At 41.4% G+C, this 23,683-nt stretch overlaps 1 protein-coding gene across 1 annotated transcript in view; it reads left to right on the top strand.

Annotated features, from left to right (window-relative positions):
- Nucleotides 1–23,683, top strand: part of smarca5 (SNF2 related chromatin remodeling ATPase 5) — a 60,372-nt gene that overhangs the window by 35,917 nt on the left and 772 nt on the right. The window contains exons 13-22 of the mRNA XM_084319178.1: nucleotides 2,065–2,217; nucleotides 3,523–3,655; nucleotides 3,957–4,105; nucleotides 6,009–6,131; nucleotides 12,077–12,184; nucleotides 14,516–14,629; nucleotides 17,152–17,274; nucleotides 17,382–17,514; nucleotides 17,605–17,723; nucleotides 23,277–23,489. Coding sequence (XP_084175304.1) covers nucleotides 2,065–2,217; nucleotides 3,523–3,655; nucleotides 3,957–4,105; nucleotides 6,009–6,131; nucleotides 12,077–12,184; nucleotides 14,516–14,629; nucleotides 17,152–17,274; nucleotides 17,382–17,514; nucleotides 17,605–17,723; nucleotides 23,277–23,489 — 1,368 coding nt within the window. The remainder of the gene's footprint in view (nucleotides 1–2,064; nucleotides 2,218–3,522; nucleotides 3,656–3,956; nucleotides 4,106–6,008; nucleotides 6,132–12,076; nucleotides 12,185–14,515; nucleotides 14,630–17,151; nucleotides 17,275–17,381; nucleotides 17,515–17,604; nucleotides 17,724–23,276; nucleotides 23,490–23,683) is intronic.

Here is a 23,683-nt window from a genome sequence, read left to right as displayed (position 1 = left end):
AATGAGGAGTAGGCTGTCTGTTTGTTGGACAGGGCTGATGATGAGACAGTCTTCTGCCGGATTGGTGTCCGACTGTCCGTTTTGAAGGATAGAAAAGTTTGTAGAGGGTGAACTTTTGGAACCGACAGATGTAGGGCTGGGCGATATGGCCTAAATATGATATCACGATATTTTCTGACCTTTCGGCGATACACGATACGCATCACGATGTTTTTCTTTTTTTCCCCAAACAATTCATTATGAGACTTACCAAGACAGTATTTGAGTTTGCAAGCTAACATTAAAGACAAAATAAAATACCCATGCATTTAGCATTTTTATATTATATATTAGATTTAGATTATTGGATTATTAGATTATATATTGCATATATTTAGCAATGAGATATTATATGATTTAGATATGAAATATGATGAATTGAAAATGGGGGACCCTGATGTAAACAAGACGAAAGTCTTTCGCTGGTCTGCATCCCCTTAACAATTGTATGTATTGAGCTGTACTGTACCCATTCTGCAATATGTTAATAAAGTTTTAAATCAATCAATAGGATTTTAGCATTTTTATGAAACTACTGTATATTTGTATGTCTCTAAATGTTTTGATGAATTGAAAATGGAGGACCCTTATGTAAAAAAGCCGAAAGTCTTTTTCTGGTCTTCATCCTCCAGTCAGTCCACTGTTGTTGTATTGAGCTGTACTGTATTGTACCCATTCTGCAATCGTTAATAACCTTCATTCATTCAATCATTCAGCCGGCAACATAATAATTTTGATTGACAGTCGAGTCTGCCAATTACGTCACACCGCTTGTACCCGCCCTGCTGTTCTTAGCACCAATCGGCAAGCAGCGCTATTCTTTTTTTACTTCCTGAATGCCCTCCTTGATTTTAACGAGAGCTCAGCTCAACGACAACAACAACAGCTCACCGCAGCCGACAAGTGATTACTAGCGCACCGCAGCATGACAACGAGGCATAATGATTTTACTGCAACAAATGTTATAATAAAAGCCTTTCCATACATCTGTCTGATTGAAAACTTTATTAACAGACCGCAGAATGGGCACGCACAACTCGGCACGGACTGAGATATGAACAGTAACGCTTGCTATCTATTGCTATCTATGTCGTCATCGGACGTTGCTATGTTTGGGTAAATACGCTGATGTGTAACTATATAATGTTGATGCCACAAAACGAATGCCTTTGTTAATCATAAGTACTAACTAACTTTGATGCAGTAGTGTGTGTGTGGGAGCGGCGTTGTTCAAAAGTTTGAACGGGGTGGACCAGATTGACGCGACACAATCCTCTTGGGCAAAACATCACGATATCCACGATACGTTAAAAAAGTGTATCGTTAATGAACTGTACCCGATATTTATATAATATCGTCATATCGCCCAGCCCTAGACAGATGTGTCACCATCCATTAGCACAGGTGTTTATGCACGTAATTAGGGGTGTAAAGGTACACGTATCCGTACCGAACCGTTTAGTACGGCTGTGTACCGAACGAATACAACGGTATGTTAACCACTAACAACCGCCCACCAGGGGTTGTTTTTTTCACAATCTAATATAATAATTTTTTATTTAACAAATCGATTATTCATTTCAATATAGAATATTCGTTGACAGCCCTACAAGTACAATTAGTTACTGCAAACTACATCACCCCTGAGTGGAACATGGAAAGCCAAACTTTCCCCCACTGTACCGAAAACCGTACCGAACCGTGACTTCAAAACCGAGGTACGTACCGAACCGTGGTTTTTGTGTACCGTTACACCCCTAACGGTAATACATGGTCTGTTTTATCTTTTTGTTTTGTGATGGATCATTGTGGATGGGGCCTTAAAACAAAAACACCAGCATGAAAACTGAATGTTCCAAAGAGAATGTTGTAATCAACAGCATAGGATAAAAAAAATAATCATACACTGTCTGTATTCCGTGTTCAAGAAGGTCACCAGCCGTTTCCCCAGACATGACAATATGGAGGATTATAGTAAAATATATAAATAAAAACTCAATTTCCCACATGTCATGTGTTCTGCAGATCTCCATCAATGCGTTTAACGCACCCAACAGCTCCAAGTTCCTCTTCATGCTGAGCACCAGGGCCGGAGGGCTGGGCATCAACCTGGCCACGGCCGATGTGGTCATCCTCTACGACTCGGACTGGAACCCCCAGGTGGACCTGCAGGCCATGGTCAGTACCCACTACCCAGCACTCTGCATCTCACCACTCTACACCAGTTATCCACCATTTTGAGGGAGGAAATGTTTTCACCCACACTCGCAAAACAATGACTTTGATTAACACTTTGGTTGCCTTGGGTTAAATTAATGATATACCATAGATTGCCAGCGCTATTTGTCTATGGAGAAAGTCCCCTTCTTTGCAGGGCTATAACTTTTTAAATTCTATTGCTACATTGCCATTATTAGGGCCCATTCAAAGTCCTATATGTATTGTTCAATGTGTAGCAACGTTAAACTTTTTCATTCACATATTCATAGTAAAGTATGGTCTAATGTATAAGTATGTTTTCATCTCTTTCTGCAACTTTCTCCAGAACGTGATATATAGCCCCAAATGCATTATATTGATGATGAAATACAGTTTGATGGCAATCAGCGCGATATAAAAAATTCCAACTAGACGTACTTCTAGAAGTTACTACACGTCATCTGATGTTGACCGGATGGGCGAGGGGGCGTTTATAATTCCGTGGGCAGCGTTATACCAATCATCTAATGTGGGTCAAATGTTGATAAAAGCAGTTAGTATCGAAGATGGTAACGTTACACGCTGAAACTCACCCCAGTCTCCGCGCGCCGTTGGGCGATCATCGTCGAGTAGAAATTTTATCATTATGGGATATATTATTACCCGGTCCATCTCCAGCTTGTATAATGGTATATACGTCCAAATCATGTTGTTTATCGAGTTATTGGCAATCGATCGCTATGTAGTGTGACGAGCTAGAGTGCCGGAATCTATACCGAGTGCCCGGAAGTAATAGGGCCGACCAGCAAAACCTCTACTGCGCTTCCTGTTAAGCGGTTGCGCCGATCGGCCACCAGATGGCGCTCCTGAACCGCCAGAGAGCTCAGTGGGTCCTGCTGGTGAATCTCAGGCCAGCGGAGGGGGAATATGAATCCGATTCCAGATTTTTGAAATATTGATATAAGGACGCTGTACAGCGTCCCCCGGCAACTTTAGCATGGCCAGCAATGACGCTGTAAAGCGTTTTTAGGCAGTCAAAGTTGAACTCGATATGGAATATTACTGAAGCTCTTTACCTACAAGGAAGTAAGATTTCAGATGGTGTATGTAATCACCTTTTTGCTTTTGAAACATTGAGCTACAAGTTGGAACATCCAATAACATTATAGTACATAAAGTATAGCATTTTGTAAGTATTGTATTGAGTATTTTTTGCCATAGTCATTGCTGCCAATTTCTAAGCGTGACTTAAATCCAATTGGTTCTCTCACTTGTCTGTTTCAGGACCGAGCTCACAGGATTGGTCAGCAGAAGCAGGTGCGCGTGTTCCGTTTCATCACTGAGAACACAGTGGAGGAGAGGATCGTGGAGAGGGCCGAGATGAAGCTACGCCTTGATTCCATCGTCATCCAGCAAGGTACTCCACCCCTTCCACTAGCACCCTTCCTTCTTGAAGGTCTGGAGAACATGGAAAACTATGTCAAATTATTTCCCTTTATTAAAAAGTATGGAAAACCATGGGAGAATCTTTCCAGTTTGTGGGAAAGTCTGGAATTTCAGGAGCAAACATGTTCTTAGTGGCTGCTGTCTTGGATCCCACTGTGGATAGAAATGTGAAAATAACATCAACTCACTTTGCTAATTTTGAACAGAAGGTTAGAGCTTTGTTTCGGACATTAGTTTTAAGTTGTCTGCTTCCTCTTTCTTGTCTCATTCAGGAAGACTAGTGGACCCCAGTGCCAACAAGCTGGCCAAGGACGAGATGTTGTCCATCATCCGCCATGGCGCAACACATGTGTTTGCCTCCAAGGAGAGCGACATCACGGACGACGACATCGACGCCATCCTGGAGAGGGGCGAGAAAAAGGTGAGAAAATATACACTCGGGACAGAAGAATACATCAGATTTGAGATTGATATTGTGTCATGTAATATCACATGTTGCACTTTCTGAACATGTATACTCAGGGACCGAAACTAGAGAGCGCCACCCGCCATTTGCGCTCAGTTTTTACGTTTGGCGCCTCCCACTGAGAGGTCTGACCGCCGTGTGGCGGGCAATCAAATAGTCATGTGAAAACCGAAAATCATGATCCAATTCTTTAGCGGAGTTCTCACTCGCTGTCTCAGCACAGACATGCAGCGCACCGCGCACTGCTGATGCTGCTGCTCCTACCCCCTCCCCACCTGTTTCTGTATGCCTGCATGTAAACAGAGGCTATTGCCTCCGAGTCACCGTGACGTTAGTCTAGTCAGTGTGGGACCTTCGTGAGATAACGTTAGCTACCGTTACAAAATGACCCAGTCAACTATTCACTTAGTTTAATACATGAGGCATTGTGTAACGTTATCCAGCCGGCTAGCTACTGATAGCTCCAGACATCAACAAATCCTCCAGCAATAGTCCAGTGCATAATACCTCCGTTGGCTAGGTAGCTCACTAGTCACTACGAAATGTCGCAGTAAACTAAATAGTTCACTGAGGCGTTGTCCCAACGCCATCCAGCAGTAGCTACAGATAGCTCCTGGCATCAATGTCCTACAACAACAACATGCGTCTTCGAGTCCCTGGCTTACATCGCATGAGTGAGGGCTGCTGAATAGGGTCCAGCTGTAGCTCAGGAGAATCCTTTTGCATGCTGAATGTAGCGTTTAGGGTACAGCTGCAGCGCCGGAGAATCCTTGCTGGAGCTGGAGGCCACTCGAGTATACACACAGACAGTGGAGCTGTTTGCAGACAGCGAGGTGGCGATGTCTCGCAGATAACACAATCACAAGTATGATTATATAATATATATATTTTATTAAAAAAAAAATTATATAAAATAATAATTTTTTTTTATCAAAAAAAAGTTGGCAGGTAAGAAATATGCTTGGCGGGTAGATTCTTCCCATCTACCCGCCACTGGCCGGTGAGTCAAAAAGTTTATTTCGCTCCCTGTGTATACTATATGCAGTCAACAACTGAGATGGTGCTGGTAGACACTCCTCCCTCATACACAGATATACTGGTCAGCAGTGGTATGTTCAGTGGGGATTATTTCCACAAACAACCACTGTTGAGTTGAAGGTGTTTGAAACATACAGTCAAAGGGAATGTTGGACCTAAAATGTAAAACTCAACATTTAAATGTACTCGTATGGGCGGCCGGGTAGCACAGACTAAGTGTCTGTCTACCACTGCAGAGACACTGGTATCGAATCCGGCTGTCAGCGGTGCCTCCGGCTTGGCCGGTCGTCATACTGGCACAATTGGCAGTGTCAGGGCGCCTGCACAGCGAGGGAGGGAAATGGTGAAGATAGTGTGACCTCCCACGCGTTACACCAATGAGAGTCCTCGCTGCCAGGTGAAAAGAGGCTGCTGGCTGTCTCCTATGTATCGGAGGAAGCATGTGATATACTTCAGGGCTCCCTAGACCGACCAGTGGGGGGCACATGCGCGCAACGACTAGGAAGGGTAGGGGGGAATTGGCATAATTACTAAATAGGGATGGGAGGAAAATACAGAAAAATAGGAGGAGAAAAAGTGGATCAAAAAAATAAATGTACTCTTATCATATCAAAACCTCAGTATCTCAAAATAATATTTTGACCATGTTATATGGTGCTAGTGGTTGGGGAAGTTCAGGTTAGCACCCTTCCCGTATTGATGCATCATGTTTTAATTATGGATCATATTGTCTTACCACGTTGTTGTTTACTTACTAGACCATGGAGATGAAGGAGAAGATGTCCAGTTATATTGTCTTATCACGTTGTTTACTTACTAGACCATGGAGCTGAAGGATAAGATGTGCAATATGGGTGAGAGCTCGCTGAGGAACTTCACCATGGACACTGAGAACACCAGCGTCTACACCTTCGAGGGAGAGGACTACAGAGAGAAGAAAAAGGTACGGATACCATCATTGTCTTTCCTTTTCCTTGTCCAGGAACATCAAACCTCTTAACACTTTGAGAGCCAGTCCGTGTTTTCCTTTTTACCCCCTTGAATGCCCAAATCCACTCCAATGTTAACATTAAACCTTTAATCGCCAAGGACGACTTTAGACGTCATTGCTCGCCATGCTTAATCTGCCAATGACGTCGTACAGCGTCTTTGAGATCAATATTTCAAAAATCTGTCATGGCAATCATATTTCACCCACGGAGACTTGAGACTTGCTGTTGATCTCCTCAACGGTTCAAGACCTCCATCTGGTGGCCGATCGGCGAATCGCCAAAACCGGAAGTGAGCGGCCGGAAGTGGTGCTCACCCATATTTCAGCTTGATACACTGGATAGCGATCCGTTGCCAATAACTCTATAAACAACATGCTTTGGACGTATATAGTATTATACAACCTGGAAATGGATCGCATATATCAACATCCCATAATAGCGATCTTTCTGCTCCATGCTGATCACCCAACGGTCAGAGGAAGCTGCGGTGAGTTTCAGCGTGTTTGATTATTATTTTCGATACAAACTGCTCTGATCAATACATGACCCATACTACATAAATGATTTAACGTGGGCCACGGACTTATAACCCCCCCCCCCCCCCCCCCCCCCCCTCCGGTCACCAGCAGATGATGAGGCATGACGTTTAGGACCTTGTACAATTGAAATTTCGGTATCAAACTACATTTGATGATCTAATATATGTATTTATGGCTATAACTCACGTTCTGCAGAATGCTGCAAAAAACGATAAAAACATATTTATACTTTAGACCGTATTTTAGTATGAATATGTGAATGAAAAAGTAGAACGTTGCTACATCCTAAACGATAGATACTTGATGTTGAATGGGCCATAGTAATGTCAATTTAGCAATACAATTTAAAAAGTTATAGCCCTGCAAAGAAGGGGAACATCTCCATAGACAAATAGAGCTGGCAGAGGATGGTATAAGGATGGATATAAGCGTGGCAGAGAAAGTGTTAATATCGCCTAATCTATGTTTTAAATTATGGCTATGTGTCTAATCTGCCCGTCGCTTATCAAAGACTCATTTTCCAGTCAACATTGTCAAAGCAGATTGTTTTTTTATCGCTTCATTTCCGTTTGATAGCATTTTGAAAATCACTCGTTTTCGCGGAAAAAACTACTCATTCTATGATAAACGCTAGATAATCGATAATATATGTGTGCGCATGCACGCTTGTGCCGCGCGCTGAAAATCGCTGCTCTTATTTATCCTAATCCTAATCAAATAAAATAAAACGAAGAAAAGCCGTGAGTGGCATTCAAATTCAAATAGGGTGACTTTCATGAAGAAGGGAAAAAAATTATTGAAGTTGACCCAGTTTTAGCGTTTTTATCAAACATTTTGTCTCCCCAACACAATCACCACGCACGTGGATATTTTAATCAATGGTTCATAACGTGCACGTGTAATCGAAATGATGTCGTCACGGCAGGTACAGGCACCAGGGGGCTGAGAGTCACACACAGCTAGTGGCAGGCAGAGAGCCTTGCTACTACTAGCCGAGTGATGAATGAAAATGTATCTGTTTCACCTAACAACACTATTGCTCCGTGATCATAGCCATCCATCTCTAAAGCTAACCACTATTTGTAAAAGCCACAACCACGTTACCATATGTAATAATGTAAATCATTGTGTCGTTGTACATATTGTGTATACACCGTTAGCCCAGCATGAATGCCCGATTTAAAATGGTTCTCTCCTCCTTGTATACCCTTGTCCTCACAAGTATTCTGCCAGGGAACTTATGGACATGACAATAGTAGTAGTTATATCATTGTTTGATCATTGTGTTGTTGTACATATTGTGTATACACCGTTAGAAGCTAACGATAGCTATGAGCTAACTAACGCTACAAGCTCAAACACCCTACAACCACCACTATTGTCGCGTCCACAAGCTCCCCCGGCAGAACACCCGCGAGGACAAAGGCACACAAAGAGGAGAGAACCACCCCAAATCGGGCACTCATGCCGGCCAACAAGCCAGACGCCGCAGCACGTTGATAGCACAATAGTAGCCCACTCGGTGCATCACAGTCACTGACTGTGATGCACAGAGTGGGCCACCATTGATCAACATGCAGCGACGTGTAGCTTGCATGATGCGTGTGCAGTGCTTTGCCACACAGGTCTGAGAAGAGGACCTGTACATGATTTTTACTCGTTCCCCAAACTCCTCTACATGCCCCGATCTAAAATGGTTCACGACAGTAGCCATAATGCTAACGTTAGCGCTGTAACGTTAGCCAGTAGTACTATGACCCGGATGGGCATAAGGCATACGTTTCCTGACGTGACGTCACGGCCCTACTAGCGTCTGATAAGCTTTTTAATTTGCTCGTGCATGTTATTCGTGCGTGTACCTTTTTAACCATTTCTGAGTGGCATTTCCGGCGTCAAATGGAAAAAAATAAATAATGAAATTATATACCAATGATGTAAACTACCCATAATTGATCAGTAGGGTTTAACCTGCAAGTTGGCCTTTAAGCCCGGAGCCCTATTTTCTGAAAATCTGCCTAAAATACATACCTAAGTAAATGGAAGATTGCTCCACTTCTACAAGGCTCATTCTTGGTATCTAGGGACATCTATGGACCTCAGTGAATGTATTCCCAGTTGCAGAAATATTGTGTATTACTAGGCTTGCTTAAACTGTGATGAAACAAAGGAGAATATGAATTATTATTTTTCTTTGCATCTTTGACAGTGAATAACACCATGCTAAAAATGACCAGACATGAAAAACTGCCACTAATCTCGTTCAGCCTTCTTGAGATCATGTTTACAAAAAATCGAAGGAAATTAATAAAGGGAAGATGATTAAACAGGTTTTGTAGATACAGTACAGGCCAAGATGGAAGGTGTCAAAGGGTGCTCGATACCGCCGTCTAGCTGGATGCGGCCGGTATTGCACTTTGGCGATCTCAGACTCATTCCCTATGGTAATGCCAAGGTTCCCAGATGGATAATGAATAAAAAATATCGAATAAACTACCAAAACCCGAGATATCTCTGGTCTGGCGCCCAACCGCTGGCGAGTTAACCCGACTTATCTCGACTTACCTAGGCTAACCGTCCATGTCCGCTTCCATTCATTGTGCTAAGCTAGGCTAACGTGCAGCCAGATAGCTTTCTACTTAATGCACAGTAGTGTTGTCACGATACTGGAATTTCGACTTCGATACGATACCTTGAAAAGTATCGATACTTTCGATACTTTCAATACCAAAAAAAAAAAAATTATAATAATTATTAATTAATATTATTATATATATATATATATATATATATATTTTTTTATACAAATTTTGCTTTTGTTGCTGGTTGATTCTCCTCAGCTTCTCTCTGGTACTATACGAGAAGATAAATACACTTTTAAAACCCTTTGTTTATCTTTAGATCAGAGAGAGAAAGAGAGAGTGGCTGCTGGAGATTTTAGGTCTACTGAGCGCACCTTTCTAGTTATGACCCGAAAACAAGGGTCTCTCTCTCTCTCTCTCTCTCTCTCTCTCTCACTCACTCACTCACTCACTCACTCACTCACTCACTCACTCACTCACACTCACACCCCCTTGTTTTCGGGTCATAACTAGAAAGGTGCGCTCAGTAGACCTAAAATCTCCAGCAGCCACTCTCTCTTTCTCTCTCTGATCTAAAGATAAACAAAGGGTTTTAAAAGTGTATTTATCTTCTCGTATAGTACCAGAGAGAAGCTGAGGAGAATCAACCAGCAACAAAAGCAAAATTTGTATTAAAAAAAAAATATATATATATATATATATATAATAATATTAATTAATAATTATTATAATTTTTTTTTTTTTGGTATTGAAAGTATCTCAGAGAGAGAAAGAGAGAGTGGCTGCTGGAGATTTTAGGTCTACTGAGCGCACCTTTCTAGTTATGACCCGAAAACAAGGGTGAGAGAGAGAGAGAGAGAGATCGATCGATGGATCGATGGATGGATGGATGGATGGATGCTCGGAGCATTTATTAACGTTACATTTTCAACAACATTGCTGCTAATTGGACACTTCATGGAGGCGGGGTAATGTTGTGTCGAGTTCATGCGTGTACTGGTGTAGGATGGGCTCCGCTCGACCGAACGTTGGAAACGGGGTAGTTGTGTCGAGTTCATGCGTGTAGTGGGCTCGGCTTGACGTTACTCCGTTTCCATGAAGTAATAGGTGGCCAGCTAGCTAGCATTAAGCTAACGGAGGAACGACAGCTAACGTTAGCTAATAATAGCGTTGTTTACAAACTGAAGACAGGGCTGCGCTGCCCGGCTGTGAGGGGGAGGAGGCTGCAGCAGCTTGTGTCTGTTGCTCTGAGCGAGGAGGAGGCGGAAGGGCAAGGCTCTGGCAGCGCGTCTGTCTGTCAACAACTTGCGGGAGCAAGCCAGCTGGTACCGATACTGCAGAAAGTATCGGTACTTCGGGAAATGAGTATTGAAGCCGTTTTAAATATTCAGTATCGATATGTATCGATACTTCGATATTTTTGACAACACTAATGCACAGAGGAAACTGGTATCTATCTGGCGTGTTCCTTTTAACTAGCACCCACACACAGCATGTAGGCTATGGATAGATACTGTTACACACACACAGCCAGCATGTATGATTATGACCCATGGATGAAGAGGGAACTTTCACAGCATATTTGTACACCACCAACATTGAACTGGGTCCATGTGTGCTGTCTCTGCTCCGGTGCATCTTTCTCCTCATAGTCACACACAGCCTCCGGTACAAATTCAACTGTAGCGTTATGTGAGATGTCCAGATCAGGGATCACTGCCATCTATACTGCCCCCCCCCCCCCCCCACACACAATAATTAACGTATTAACGTTCCTGGCCAACCACGTATATATACGTTATTGGGATCCGACCGTTGGAGGCCAACCAAGCGTTTTTGCTTTTATTCCATTTTAATATCCTACTCAATGTCACAGAGCTGTATGTTGGCTGGAAAATGCCTATTGGGACTCGGAAAGTGCAGTACCGGCCAGATCCTGGTAGTGGCGCTGTCTCGAGAATGCAGTAATCCTTGTTGCAGACGGGGTGTCACTTTTTTTTCATGCCGGGTTAACTTTTCTGTTAGCCTGAAGCTATGGCTTCAACCGATCGCCTGGAATACTTATTGCGACGCCGAATTCAGTATGCAGTAAAGGAATATAGCATCAGCCAATGGACATATCGATCTACCAGATGGCGATCAATAACTGGGAAATTCTTTTTGGAATCCAACCGGCCACAGGTAAGAGCGATTTGACGTCAATTTCAGCTTGATCAGGCATTGTTCTCATAGCCATCCACCCGGTCAAGGTATGATGTTGCAATAACGAATGCCTTTATTGTTAATCAATAATCATGCATTCATGGTGGACCATGATACCGATCATATGCATTTTGATTTTTAACTCTAGCTTGTGTAGGGCCGAAACATCGATTTAACGTTATTAGCTTAGTGCCCTATAACTAGCTTTGCAGGAATTACCCTACATTGCGGTATATAGTTCATATTCACGACGCTATAAAATGGGAACATATTGATGACATTTTTTTTTCTTTATGGCATATTGAAGGGAAGGGTTATATTGTCAAATGACAATGGACACATAGCAATAATATAAAATATAGATTTAGCTCTACAAACCACCTCACGCACAGTGAAACCTTGTAATGAAAAGCTGGCCTCATAGAGTGGGATTAGACGGGCCCCAATGGCCATGAATGTGTTAACCAGACTGGTTAGACCGTACCGGGTCACATATTGTTGTTTTTTTCCGAAGTCCTGACTGCAAGTCAAGTAGTCGGCTGAACTGAACTAAGCCTTTATTTTGCTCTCATTCAGGCCATCAACAACTGGATTGAGCCACCGAAGAGAGAAAGGAAGGCCAACTACGCCGTGGACGCCTACTTCAGAGAAGCTCTGCGAGTCAGCGAGCCCAAAGCACCCAAGGTAGGCCAGATCATACTGCAACCAAGAGGTGCAGTGGTAGTTGGAATAGTGGATCTGCTGTGGAATAGTGGACTTGAAATGAAATGGGGTACAGAATGAAATTTGTTTACATTCAAAGCTTCTATTGAAGTATTTGAACAAAGCTTCGAATGTCTGTCGTCATACTTTATGATGTAATCCATTTTTTTTTAATAATAAATAAAAATTTAAATTTAAATTTTTTAAATATCCTCAAACTAAATCCTCAATTTGAATAAAGTGATTAATCTGATTAAAGGAGTCTTTTGTTTAATTAAATCAACTTTCTTTAATGAATATAACTCATCAGTTTCATCAACATAAATAATCCAATAAGGTCACGGTTGGTACAAAAGTGATGGTGACGTCTTGATGGAGCGCCAAGCGGATGCAGACAGGCTACATCATTTATGATAAATGTTTTATTTAAATTTTAATGACTAGTCATATACTAAAATCTTTTATTATTATTATTATTATTATTATTATTAATTATTATTATTATTATTATTATTATTATTATTATTATTATTATTATTATTATTATTATTATTATTATTATTATTATTATTATCATTTAATTTGTTCTTGTTTAAACTGTGGATTGTTTGTTTCTTTGTATAAGGTATAAAAAAACGGGACCCCCCCCCCCCCCCCCCGCCCCGCCTGAAAAAAATATAAAAAAAATTAAACAAAAAAAAATCTTTTTACGTTTGCTTTAATCACAGTAACGTTGGTGTGCTAGCTAAATTATATAAAAACTAATTGGATAGTTGATATAAGGTGTGTGTGGGGGGGGGGCGTCCCAACTCTGGTCTTTGGAAAGTTTGATATTTACTGAGGATGGCCAGATAATGTTGATATTTAAACTTAAAAAATTATTATACAGAGGGAAGCTTCAGCAAGTACAAAATGCTGCTGACCGACAAAATAGAATCCCTCACTGAGGAAAACACAAAGGCCGAACCATCATGTATCACAATGGTGATGTCAGCCAGAGATGGGGAGAAGCATGAACCTTTAAAGGACATCTCTTCGAAATAAATGACATTTTACATATTCTTTCTGATTTCTTTTAAACAAATTATTATTTTGTATTATTTAACTATTTAATTATTATTTAGTTATTGCACTGCACTGGCAGTTGAACTGCATTGAACTGAACTTAATTGAAACACACACATGTACTGTTAAATCCAAAGGAAAAAATATAAAATCAGAGAAATCCGAAAACGGGAAAATTAAAAACCGAGAAATCCGAAAACAGGAATTCATACAGGAAAAGATTAAACGGATTTCATAGGGCCCTAGTTAAGGTGAGTTAATAAATTCACTCTGAAAATCTGCTCCGCTCTGATAAACTGACTCTTTGGTCAGAGCGTCCAGTGTGCACTCTGAGCCCTCAGAATTTCCGAACAGAATTGCGCTCGCTCTGACACTGGTTGTAAATAGTTATGAGTGTTGTATCTGCCTCCCTGTATTGTAAATAGTTCATATGTGTGTTGTCACTACTGTATGTATAATTGTAAATAAGTTAATTTATGTGTTGTATTAAACCTAATTTATGTGCAATCGTTTCATTTCAGCTCAGTGTAGAGAAATGCACCAATACTAACAACCGCCTTAATCGTCTTAATCGTCTATGATGACAAAAAAATCCTAGGGGAAACACTGTATGTATATTCCTCTTTACTTACTTTTTTACTAACTTTTTTTGACTGTATGAAGCACACTCTCAGGGGCTCATACAGAACCAAGCATTTCACTGTAAAGTATGTGTATTTTATTGTGACAATTAATAAACAAAACTTGAAAAACGTGAGACTTGAAAAACTTCAGCTGGTCCCCATCAAGTGGTAAATATATCATGTGACATATGTATATTGTTTGGATGTCAACAATCAATTAGATTTAAAGCAGCAAATTCAGCTCTATTTACCCAATCCTACCCACCAATCAGACTGACAGGTGGGTGTACTGTTGTGCCCAGTGGGACAGGTTGCTTTACTCCACATACCTGTTTATTACCTCGACTACCACCACGCTGCTGCAACCTACTTCAGGCTAGAGGGTGTAAATACTAAATGTTCTCTTATTTACATGTCAGTGTATTATCCTCTCTACAGTCTCACCTGTCCCACCATAACTCTGTCCGACCTTGACTCTGTCCCACCGTGACTGTCCCACCGTGACTCTGTCCCACATGACTCTGTCCCACCTTGACTGTCCCACGTTGACTCTGTCCCACCTTGGCTGTCCCACGTGACTCTGTCCCACCTTGACTCTGTCCCACTGTGACTCTGTCCCACCCAGGCTCCTCGTCCTCCTAAGCAGCCCAACGTACAAGACTTCCAGTTCTTCCCTCCTCGCCTGTTTGAGCTGCTGGAGAAGGAGATTCTGTTCTACAGGAAGACCATTGGCTACAAGGTACAGTGTAGTGCTTGTTGACTTCAGAGTGACTTTGTAATACTGTATGCACACTGCAGTTTGGTCCTGGTATGGTTTGTGAATATGGATCTTTGGTTGATAAAGGGTTCAAATTAGGGTATGGGCAATTTGTAACATATCAGAAATGAAAATGGAGCAAACTTCACTGTTTAAAAACAGGGATGCACTCCAGTTGATCTGTTTTTAGAATCTTTTAAGATTTAATAAAAGGATTAACAAATTATTGAGAGCAAAATCCAGAGCTGGACATGCAAGCCTTCTTCCACACTGAAGTAACCTTTTATACATCGAGGGCCACGCCCTATAACGCACGAAACTCACCGGACGCGGGCGTGAGGCAGGCTGGCGTGAGGCGTTTCACTGTCGCTCCCATGTTAACAGGCGTCGCTGTTCACACCGGCCGCTCGTGGGCAGCGAATTTAATCCGCTTTGGTTGGATTCAGAGGCGTGCGGCACACGCATTTTCACAGAAATGCACTCGATATCTGCATTATTACCACACATATAGATGTTGTTCAACCAGCTAATGTGTCTTTATCTTTCCCAATACAAATAAACCATACTATACTTTTTCAGGAGTACAGTCGCACTGATTTCATCATTCTAAAATTTATTTTAACATCTAACACAAAAAAAATCTTCAAACAGGGACTGACTTCGCATATAGGGAGGTGTAGTAAGTAAGTAGGTAGTGGTTATGTCATTGCTGTTTCTCTGCGGTCCACCCTCTTGAAAACGCAATGTATTTCCCCATGCCCATTTCTAAATCGTCTCGTTTAAAACAAATAAAGCATGAACATTTGCATGGTGTACCTTTCTGTGCATATTCATCCACAATCTATAGTTCAACATGAAAATATTCGCAAATTAATCGTAAAGGTAGCAAAATAACAACAATGTTTATGTTTTCGTTCACTGAGAAACTACACTACCATTTGACGCTGCTGACTGACGTCACCACAGCACAGCGTAGACTCCTGGCTTTAGTCGCAGACCTAGGATCAGACTTCCCTTACATTCCATAAGCTTAACAATTCGTACAATGGGAAAATAACTGACCCTGAATCTGTGGCTAGTATCTCTCTGGCGATCATAACCATTCATCTCTAAAGCCAACCACCATTTTTAAAAGCAACAACCACGTTACGTATTTATATTTTAAATCGTATAATGTTATTTCACTGCATATTAAATCACTGTAAATACTAATCTAAATCATTGTTTCGTTGTACATATTGTGTATAGTTTATAACGTTATTGTTTATTACGTAACGTTAGTAGCTAGCTATCTTGCTAGCCGGCATTCCCGAAACTCCTCTACATGCCCCGATTTTAAAATGGTTTTCTCTTTGTATACTTTTGTCCTCACCAACAAAGTATTCTGCCAGGGAACTTATGGACACGACAGTAGACATTGCTAACGTCTAGTACGTTTAGCTAGGTAACGTTAACATTAGTTAGCTAGCTTGGTATCAGCTGGCCGTGACGTGTATTAGGCGACAGCACTGAACGGTGTTCTACTGCCTATACTCGGTGTACTGGTAAGTGTAGTTATTTTTTAATGACATTAAAAACCTTATAACTACCGGTACCTTTTTATTTCAACCAAAAATGCTTAAACAATAATGTTAGTGGTAGAAGGGAACTCATTTTGTGCAAAGCTTGCCAATGTTCATGAGGCAGAGCCGATAATCCATTTCCCCAGTCCCCTGCTTGTCTATATGACGAGATACAATTCACAATAAACAGACAGTTACTCCACCAGGCATGTGTCAATGGAAAGATGTACTGTAAGGATGCCAAGAACAAATGCAATGAAAATGACTGGTGTATAGAGCCATGACTGCATGGAATTCCTTACCACCTGCATTAACTAGGGTTGAAGAAAAACAGACATTTAAAAAAAACACCTTAAAAATCATATAAGAAAGAATGCTACGGTCAGTTAAGTAAACATAGTGGGTGATTGAGAAGATGTGTGACTGGTGAACTTAGATATTTTATTATAATTTTTGTATGTGTTATTGAGGTGTATTGTATTGTTTTATTGTATTGTATTGATTTTATTGTATTGTATTGATTTGTGTGGACCCCAGTAATAGTAGCCTATGCCTGTGGCAATGGCTAATGGGGATCCGAATAAACTAAACTAAACTAAACATCCCTAAACGGGTGGACCGACGCGCGGTCCAAAGTGACGTCAGACTACACCTCCCTATAGACTAGGCATTTACAGCTGTTCCAATGTAAATGTGCCTTCCTCTGTGCGCTTCCGCCCGCTCTGAAGTCGAACTCGGTGTGGACGGCCCCGCGCGCTAGGCATTTACAGCTGTTCCAATGTAAATGTGCCTTCCTCTGTGCGCTTCCGCCCGCTCTGAAGTCGAACTCGGTGTGGACGGCCCCGCGCGCTGTTCTCGCACGAAACCCGCGTGCTTGTGCCCGCGCCTGGTGGGTTTCAAGCGTAAGAGTGTTGTAAGTAAATGTGAGCTGTGCCTCGTCAGGTTCCTCGCAACCCAGAGCAGCAAAACTCGGCCCAGCACCAGAAAGAGGAGCAGGCCAAGATCGACGAGGCTGAGGTCCTAACGGAGGAGGAGCTGGAGGAGAAGGAGAGCCTGCTGTCACAGGTACTGGTTCAAACTGGTTTGAAGGGTAGAATAAAGTTGACTGTGATGTTAAGTGTCTCTTGCTTGTATGCATTTGAATGAACTTTAAATGTGTAAATTATCTTAAGGGTTTCACCATTTGGAACAAGCGTGACTTCAACCAGTTCATCAAAGCCAACGAGAAGTGGGGAAGGGATGACATTGAGAATATTGCCAGAGAGGTTGAGGGCAAAACACCAGAGGAGGTCATGGAATATTCTGGTAACTAATCTCATACATGAAGAACACAAAGCTCCAGCTTGTGATTTATTTGGCATATATTCTTAAAAGTGTGTTTTATGTCCCTGCCAGCTGTATTCTGGGAGCGCTGCAACGAGCTGCAGGACATCGAGAAGATCATGGCTCAGATAGAGAGAGGAGAAGCCAGGATCCAGAGGAGGATCAGCATTAAGAAGGCCCTGGACTCGAAGGTAACTGAACCATCAATTTCTTATTACAATTAAATGTATCTGTCGTGTACTCTTTTGCTTGGCTCTTAAAGTCTTGAATCTTGTATTTATCTCTACAATGGCACTGAATAAGTATTTTCCTAGTTTGACGTCATTATCGTAACCGTCCCAACACGGAAACCGTCTTAACACAACATCAGGCATTAAAGTGTTCCGTCTTGAGACGGATATCCGTCCATTTGATTTAGAGTTCCGTCATTTGATTCGGAGTCGTGACGGATTTTAACCTGAGCCAATCAGAGGCGTCAAATATCATGAAAAATGGATTTTTTTTTTCTGCCGCGCCAAGCAGTCATTGGCGAGCATAATGTTGCGGTGCTATGAAAAAATCTGTCGGCAATGAATCAAGGGGTGTGTAGGAGAATTGCCTAAATACCCTCTAGGGTCTTGCATGTGGCATTCACCAGGAAGCAAAATTACACTGATATTATATCAAGATAAAATATAACCCCCCCCCCCCCCCCCCCCAAACAAACACACACAAGCAGGTCTACATAGACACCGAAGCAGGCACCCATGCCATACGATTTCTGGTATAGAGAAAACAACTAATGACAGGAAGAATATATAATAAAACGAAAATACAATAACAGAATACAACAAGCCATCAGACCACAGTTTGTAAAGGAAGTCCATATTGGTGATCTAGGAGATGAGATTTCAGTGCTCTTTTGAATTTCAGAAAAGACAATTCCAAAATATGTGGAGGCAAAGAGTTCCACAACTTTGACCCTCGGTAGAGCAAACAAAACTGAGATTGGGAAGTGCGGGAAAGGGGTGGTCTAAGCAAACAGGAACTATGTGTGGGGTAATTATGAATTTGGTGATTGTGGGCAAACATGTCATGAAAAAAAGGGGGAAGGGCTCTGTTTAAAGAACTATGCACAAATAAACCAGTCTGAAGATGATTCACTTGATAAACACTGAGTATACCTAACTTATGGAATAGAGGCTGAGAAGAATGACTTCGTTGAACACAGCTGATTATTTTTAGAGCTCGTTTCTGCAGATGGTATATGGGCTCAAGTTTGGTCTGATGAGTACTACCCCACACTAAATTACAGTAATTGATATATGGGTAAACCATAGAGTAATATAACATTGTGGCAACCTCGGTGCTCAGCAAGTGACGTGTTTTTCCAAGAATACCAATACTCTTGGCCATTTTTGTAGTTATGGCTGTGATATGAGCAGTGTTGGGCAGTAGCTTGCTACAAGTAGCGACGCTACATAGCTTAACTACAATTCTCAGTAGCGTGCTGGTAGCTCGCTACTTTTTAACCAGGGTAGCAGTCTCTGTAGCGGAGTTATTTATAGAACGAAGTAGTAACGTAGCGACGAGAAACGTTACACGCTACTTTCGAGAGAAACAGTCATTCATTCATTCATTCACTAGAATATCTGCTGCGAGGAGAAAAAGAAATCCCCGTAAAAAACCCACTATGATTGGTTGGTTGGTTTAGATATGAGTGACGACTTCACGATTGGGTATGGTAGGCCAAAACGTTATGGGTAGGCCAATCAGAGGCAGGATAGGGCGGGACTCCAGCCGCAAAGCAGGAAGTGAAAATCAAAACAGACGTATTGAATGAATGCAATTTAACGGATTACATGAACAAGAACCAGTCTGAGCGAAATGGCAGAGGGGTTCGATGGCATTGATGAAGATGATGATGTCAATAACAACAATGACTCTCCATGGCCCTATCTGGGACACATTTATGAGTTTGACTGAAAAAACGGCTAAAACTATGCTGCTCTCAACTTGAAGACACATTCAGGTGAGCTGATGAAAATCAACTGTTCCCAAACAGCACACAAGTCAGTACACTTTGTCAACAGCTTTAACTAAGATAGCTGCTATCATGATGTTTCACTGTAGGCAGAAAATGAACAATATTATTGGGGTGGAGAAAAGAAAAAAAGAGGGAAAAGCAGTGGTTCTCAACCTGTGGGACAGGACCCCCAGGGGCAGTCCCCACATGATTTTGGGGCCATGGAATGTTTTGTGAGTTACATATTTAAATACATTTGGTCATTTAGCTGACACTTTCATTCAAAGCAACTTACAAATTGTGTACAACAAGTCAGTAGGAGTGGTACATATCTAGCAGCCAAGGATAAGTAGTATTGTTTGTCAGTGTCAAGCTTGAGTGTTATACTCTGAGTACATACTGTAGTAGTATAGACATATTAGCATAGTTGGTAGTAGTATATACATGGTAGCATAATACTAGTAAAATGAAGTAAAACAATTCAGATATTGAAGAAGTGTGTAATACAAGTTCATGTTAAAAGGATGACACAAAAAGCCAGACCGAGGGCTTGTTTCAGTTTTATAATAAACAATCAAACTGAGAATTTTTTTTCCTGCCTATTTGTTTGGTGGAAACTTGGTCACGAAGTAAAAAAAAAAATAAAAAAAAGTAGTGCCGATGTAGCTAGCTATTTTTGCCATATTCTTGTAGTGTAGCTTGCTACATTTCTCTGGGGATAGCTTCCATTGTAGTTGAGCTATATTTAATCGAGAGTAACTTGTAGTGTAGCTTGCTACATTTTCCAAGTAGCTTGCCCATCACTGGATATGAGGTTTCCATGATAGGGATTCATCAAGCAGAACACCAAGGAATCGTGTAGAACACACCCTAGCTATGGGGATGTCATTGATCACTAACTTTAGATGAGGAGTTAAAAATCACAGATTTGAGACCCCAAAAAATGAAATTAGTTATTTTTTTACTGTTTAGTGATAATTTGTTGCATTTAAACCAAATTGATAAAAAATTATTAAAGTTATTGGCAATTAATTGCGGGTCAGTGATAATACCCCCATCAACCTTAAATTCATTAGGCAACTGATTACGTTTATTTTTTTTGTTGAGGATAGAGTTAATTGTTCTCCATAAGAGAGTCATTATTTTTGTTTTTAGATAATTCCATATTGTAGTAATGCTTTTTAGCTCCTCTGATAATGTGGTTTAATTTATTTCTATAGTTCCTAAATTGAGAAAGATAAAATGGAGTGGGACTGAGAAGATATTTTTTATACAATCTACGTTTAGTATTTAGGGATTTGATAATAGCTGGGGTTATCCATGGTTTGATCAGTTTATGATGAGGCTTGGGAGATGCCTGTACAAGGGGAAAACACAGGTCATACAGGAGATACGTTCAGAAAACAAAGTAAAATACTTTTTTGCATCAACAGAGTGGAGGATATCTGTCCATGGATACTCACCGACCACTAGTCCAAACCTGGTCAAACTAGCATCATTAAAGCTTCTCTTATATTTAGGATATAGAATAGATGGAGACTTATCATGTTCCCTATATAATATGAGAAAGATTGGACAATGATCAGCAATATCCATGCACAGAACTCCTGATTTCATGCTCTTATCCAACACATTAGTAAAGATATTGTCAATCAGAGTGGCAGATGTCTCAGTCACTCTGGTTGGTACTGCAATCATAGGATGAAAGTAGTGGGAATACATTGTCAATAAACTCCTTAGTTGAGTTATCATTCTTATGGTTTATAAAATTGATATTTAGGTCACCCATTAAATAGCATTATGTGGCATTGCCAAATAACTTCCTTTCAATAAGTTTAAGCCGCTAATTTTGCTCTGCAAGAAGAACGGAGCGGATATCAGTCCATCTTATGACAACCACGTCCGTTGTGGAGAGATGATAGAGACCATAGCCGATTAAATTAAGTCTGATCTGGCAGTGATGATTGACGGGGACACACTTCTAACGTTCAGGTTCAGCCATGCATTAGGTGAGTCACCCACTTAGGACGTTTTTCAATACTTAAATACTGTCTACTTAAATTTCCCTCCGGGGATCAATAAAGTCAACCTATCTATCCATCTATCTAATAATGAGACAATATGCAAATAAGATAATACTAATAATTGTCACGGTTCCCCGTATGAAAGTGGCTTGCAACTTACTGCTGGTAAAATCACTTTATTTCTCGTTTTGCATAGTATTATATTCCTCTTCTATAAACAATCAAAGTCCCACCGTAAGAGCCTCATACGGGTCAATTAAACCTTTTTGATTAGTCTTTCCTTCGAGCTAAGTTGAACTGAACATTTCACTGTCAAAAGCGCAAACTTAAACAAGGTTGTGTCGCAACACGGTTTTCAAAATAAAGGTCACATATACAAATGCCTCTCAATTCTTATAAAAAAAATTCCCGGATATACATAAACATTAATTGGCATAGATCTCTATAAACGGCCCAACACATTGATCACTTTAGGCACACCCTGAAACCAGTAACATCACAAATATGAAGCGGGTAATTACCCATAAAAATAATAAACCTTTCATGGGGTTATTTACAATAATAATAATTCATTTTATTTATAAAGCACTTTTCATTGTGAAACAAAGGTATGCAGAGTTTCTTGTCCTCCTGATTAATGCAATGGTGTGTGTGTTGTGGTGATCTCATTCAAGGAGCACTACAAGCGCGCTCACACACACAGTTTGTTGTTTTTGTTCTATTACCACAGTAATGAGGCAGGAGGAACTGTACATTGGATTATCGACGAAACCGAAACAAGTAGGCCCCCTTAAAACGCCAACGCTATTAGTGGAGGTTAAAATAAGAATATGACTTGGCCTGAAAAAAAGTTCATTCAGGAGATATTTTTTTGCTTTAATCCCTGCACAACATCCACTGTGGCGGGCCGCCACAGTCTAGGTAATTAATGGGAAACACTGCACTTTTGCCGTTAGTTTTAGCTAACCGTAGCTTTGTCAAAGGTCATAAGGTTACTAGGCGTTTAGACCGTTACCTAATGTTAGTAGTTACAAGTAGTTATTAACTAAGTCCTTCTTTTTTTTTGGGGGGATTTTTGTTTAGTTTTTCTCCCACCCCAATGTTAGTCGTTATGCCACCCTTCCTGGTCGTTGCGCACCTACCCCCTACAGTCTGTCTGGGAGAGTGGAGGCTATCACATGCTTCCTCCGACACATGTGTAGCCAATCAACCGCTTCTTTTCACCTGGCAGCGCGGACTCTCACTGGGAGAGTGTAACGTGTGGAAGGATCACACTACCTCACCCAGATCCTTCCCATGCTATGCAGGCGCCCTGACCGAACTGTAGGAGTCGCTGTTTACAACGACCAGGACCCACCCTCACCGGCTTCCCACCCACTGACACTGCCAATTGCTTCAGCACGGACGGTCGACCAAGCCGGAGGTACCGCTGGCAGTTGGATTCGATCCCACTGTCTCTGTGGTGGTAGACAAACACTTAGTCCGCTGCGCTACCCGGCCGCCCTTAACTAAGTCCTTTTAGTGTATTTGGTACTAGCTAACTGGACCAGATGCTGAATACTCTGCATGCCACCGTACAGTAGGACAGGAAGACTAGATGATGTCAAACCGAGGCATAGATATTTTTAGTACCATTGTGTAATTGACTATTTGGTTCCGTTAGATTGTCTCTAGATTGATTAATGAAGGTGTGTTGTGCGTTTCTCCTCGTCCAGATTGGCCGCTACAAGGCCCCGTTCCACCAGCTGCGTATCTCCTACGGCACCAACAAGGGGAAGAACTACACGGAGGAGGAGGACCGCTTTCTCATCTGCATGCTGCACAAGCTGGGCTTCGACAAGGAGAGCGTCTACGATGAACTGCGCCAGTGCATCCGCAACTCGCCACAGTTCCGCTTCGACTGGTTCCTCAAGTCCAGGACTGCCATGGTCAGTGGATGGTTTTGCTTTGTTTTCCCTACATTCTCATTTAGTTTCTGTTGAACAATCTCATTAGTGTTTAATTTTAGCTTGATTGTGCCTTACAGAAAGCAATCTTTGTTTGTATGCATGTACTGTATGCAGGCCTATGTATGTGCTGTATATACCGGTATGTACATATACTGTATGTTCTGTAGTGGTTT

This window comes from Notolepis coatsorum, assembly GCF_963971535.1.
Source record: "Notolepis coatsorum genome assembly, chromosome: 7".
In the NCBI taxonomy this organism is placed as follows: Eukaryota; Metazoa; Chordata; class Actinopteri; order Aulopiformes; family Paralepididae; genus Notolepis; species Notolepis coatsorum.
The sequence above is the reverse complement of the archived record's forward strand: the minus strand, read 5'-3'. Positions and strand labels throughout refer to the sequence as shown.